The 1675-nt window shown below is 67.6% G+C and overlaps 1 protein-coding gene across 1 annotated transcript in view; it reads right to left on the reverse strand.

The window, feature by feature from the left end:
- Window positions 1-1115, reverse strand: part of MAST3 (microtubule associated serine/threonine kinase 3) — a gene marked incomplete at its 5' end in the record, with an annotated part of 15763 nt that extends 14648 nt beyond the window's left edge. The window contains 2 exon segments of the mRNA XM_031557088.1: window positions 616-647; window positions 1005-1115. Coding sequence (XP_031412948.1) covers window positions 616-647; window positions 1005-1115 — 143 coding nt within the window.
- Window positions 1116-1675: the final 560 nt, after the last annotated feature.

Genomic DNA, 1675 nt, shown 5'->3' on the forward strand with positions numbered 1-1675 from the left:
GCTCGGCACAGCCGGCACGGTTCGGCGCTGCACCCCCCGGCTCGGCACGGCTCAGACACAGCAGCCCCCGAGCTCCCACACAGCCCGGACGACGCAGAGGCTGCTCGGGGCCACTCCGTTCCCGGGATGTGCCTGGGCACAGAGCAGCACCGTTCCAGGACGGCCCAGTGCAGCACCAGTGCGGTCCTATAACGGCCCCAGCGCCCCCTCCAGCGCACCCCTGGCACAGCACCCGTGTGCCCCACAGCCCCAGAGGCGGTGCAGCAGCAGTGCACCCCCTCGTCACCCCACAATGCCCCGAACAGCCTCAGCACAGCTTCGGGATCGGCTCCCGCCGCACACCGGTGCACCCCAATACACCATGGCACGTCCCGACACACTGCGGCAGCACAGCTCGCCCCAGCACACTCCAGTACTCCCCAGTACACCCTTACACACACACATCACGTCTCTTTGGCATCAGAAAGCACGGTGATCCCACTCTGGGTTTGGGCACGGCGAGACCTGGCCACCCCAAGGTGGCATCCAGCTGAGCCCTGCAGACAGCAGTGCGTCCCCAGGCGCAGCCCTCCCGGTGACACCACCGTCCCACGCGGTGCAGCTCGGCAGACTTACGCTCTCCCTCGGCGCGGCAGGCTCAGCTCCTTCTGCAACGAGAAAAGCAACGAGCGGGGTCAGGGTTACCACCACTGCCACCGCAGGGACCATCCCCACCGAGGGGTCAGCACGGGGGGACAGCTGCTCCTCAGCGCCCTGCGCTGGTGGCTGTGTGGCCAGGACGAGGACGGGAGACAACAGCCCCGGGATGACGGCTGTGCCCCATCCCCTCCCCATCCCCGTCCCCCAGACTCGGCCACGGGCAGCAGCCGGCGTCCCGCACGCTGTTTATTTTTCCAGCCGATGGGAAGATTTCTGGTGGAAGCTGTTTGCTTGCAGGTGGCACGAGGGGCAAAGGGCAGCGGTGCAGCACAGCAGCCTCTGTGCAGCAGGGACTGAGCACCCACCCGTGTGCCACCCAGCAGACACAGAGAGCTGTGGGTGCCGGCGGGCAGCGCGTGCCATGGTGACTGCGGGATGGTGGCACACGTGGTGGCTGCACGTGCTGCTAATGCCCATCACTGCCCCGATCTGTGCCCACCGGCCCTGTACCCCTAAGCGGTTTAACCGCATTCTCCTCCTGGCAGCACCCACGGGTGGAGGCTGAGTGAGCTGCTGTCACTCCTGCACCCCACGCAGCCGGGGGTCCCGCTGCCCCCACGGAAATCCCTGGGTTGGGGCACACAGCAACACAGTGATGCAGCAGCGTTGCCATGACAACGGGTGACATCACGCCTCGAGGCACAGGGATTCAGCAGCGGGGGCCCATGGGTGCTGGGGGCGGCGGGGGGTGCGTGGTACTGAGGTGGGTGCACTGTGACAGTGTGGGTGCACGGTGTTGGTGTGGGCGCCCTGGCGCAGCACTGCGACCCCACGGCCGGGTGTTGGGTCCCTCCACGGAGCAGGAGCTCTCCCAGCACCCCCACCCCGCTTTCCCCCGGCTGGGATCCCCATCTTCACCCAGGCCCACGCCATCGGCTGCTGGGACAGCACTGGCACTGGGGACAGCACTGGGGGTGGCACTTCTGCCCGATGCGCTGGGATAACCGTCCCCACCTGCTGCGGGGAGCTGAACCCA

This window comes from Meleagris gallopavo, chromosome 30 (assembly GCF_000146605.3).
Source record: "Meleagris gallopavo isolate NT-WF06-2002-E0010 breed Aviagen turkey brand Nicholas breeding stock chromosome 30, Turkey_5.1, whole genome shotgun sequence".
Lineage (NCBI taxonomy): Eukaryota > Metazoa > Chordata > Aves > Galliformes > Phasianidae > Meleagris > Meleagris gallopavo.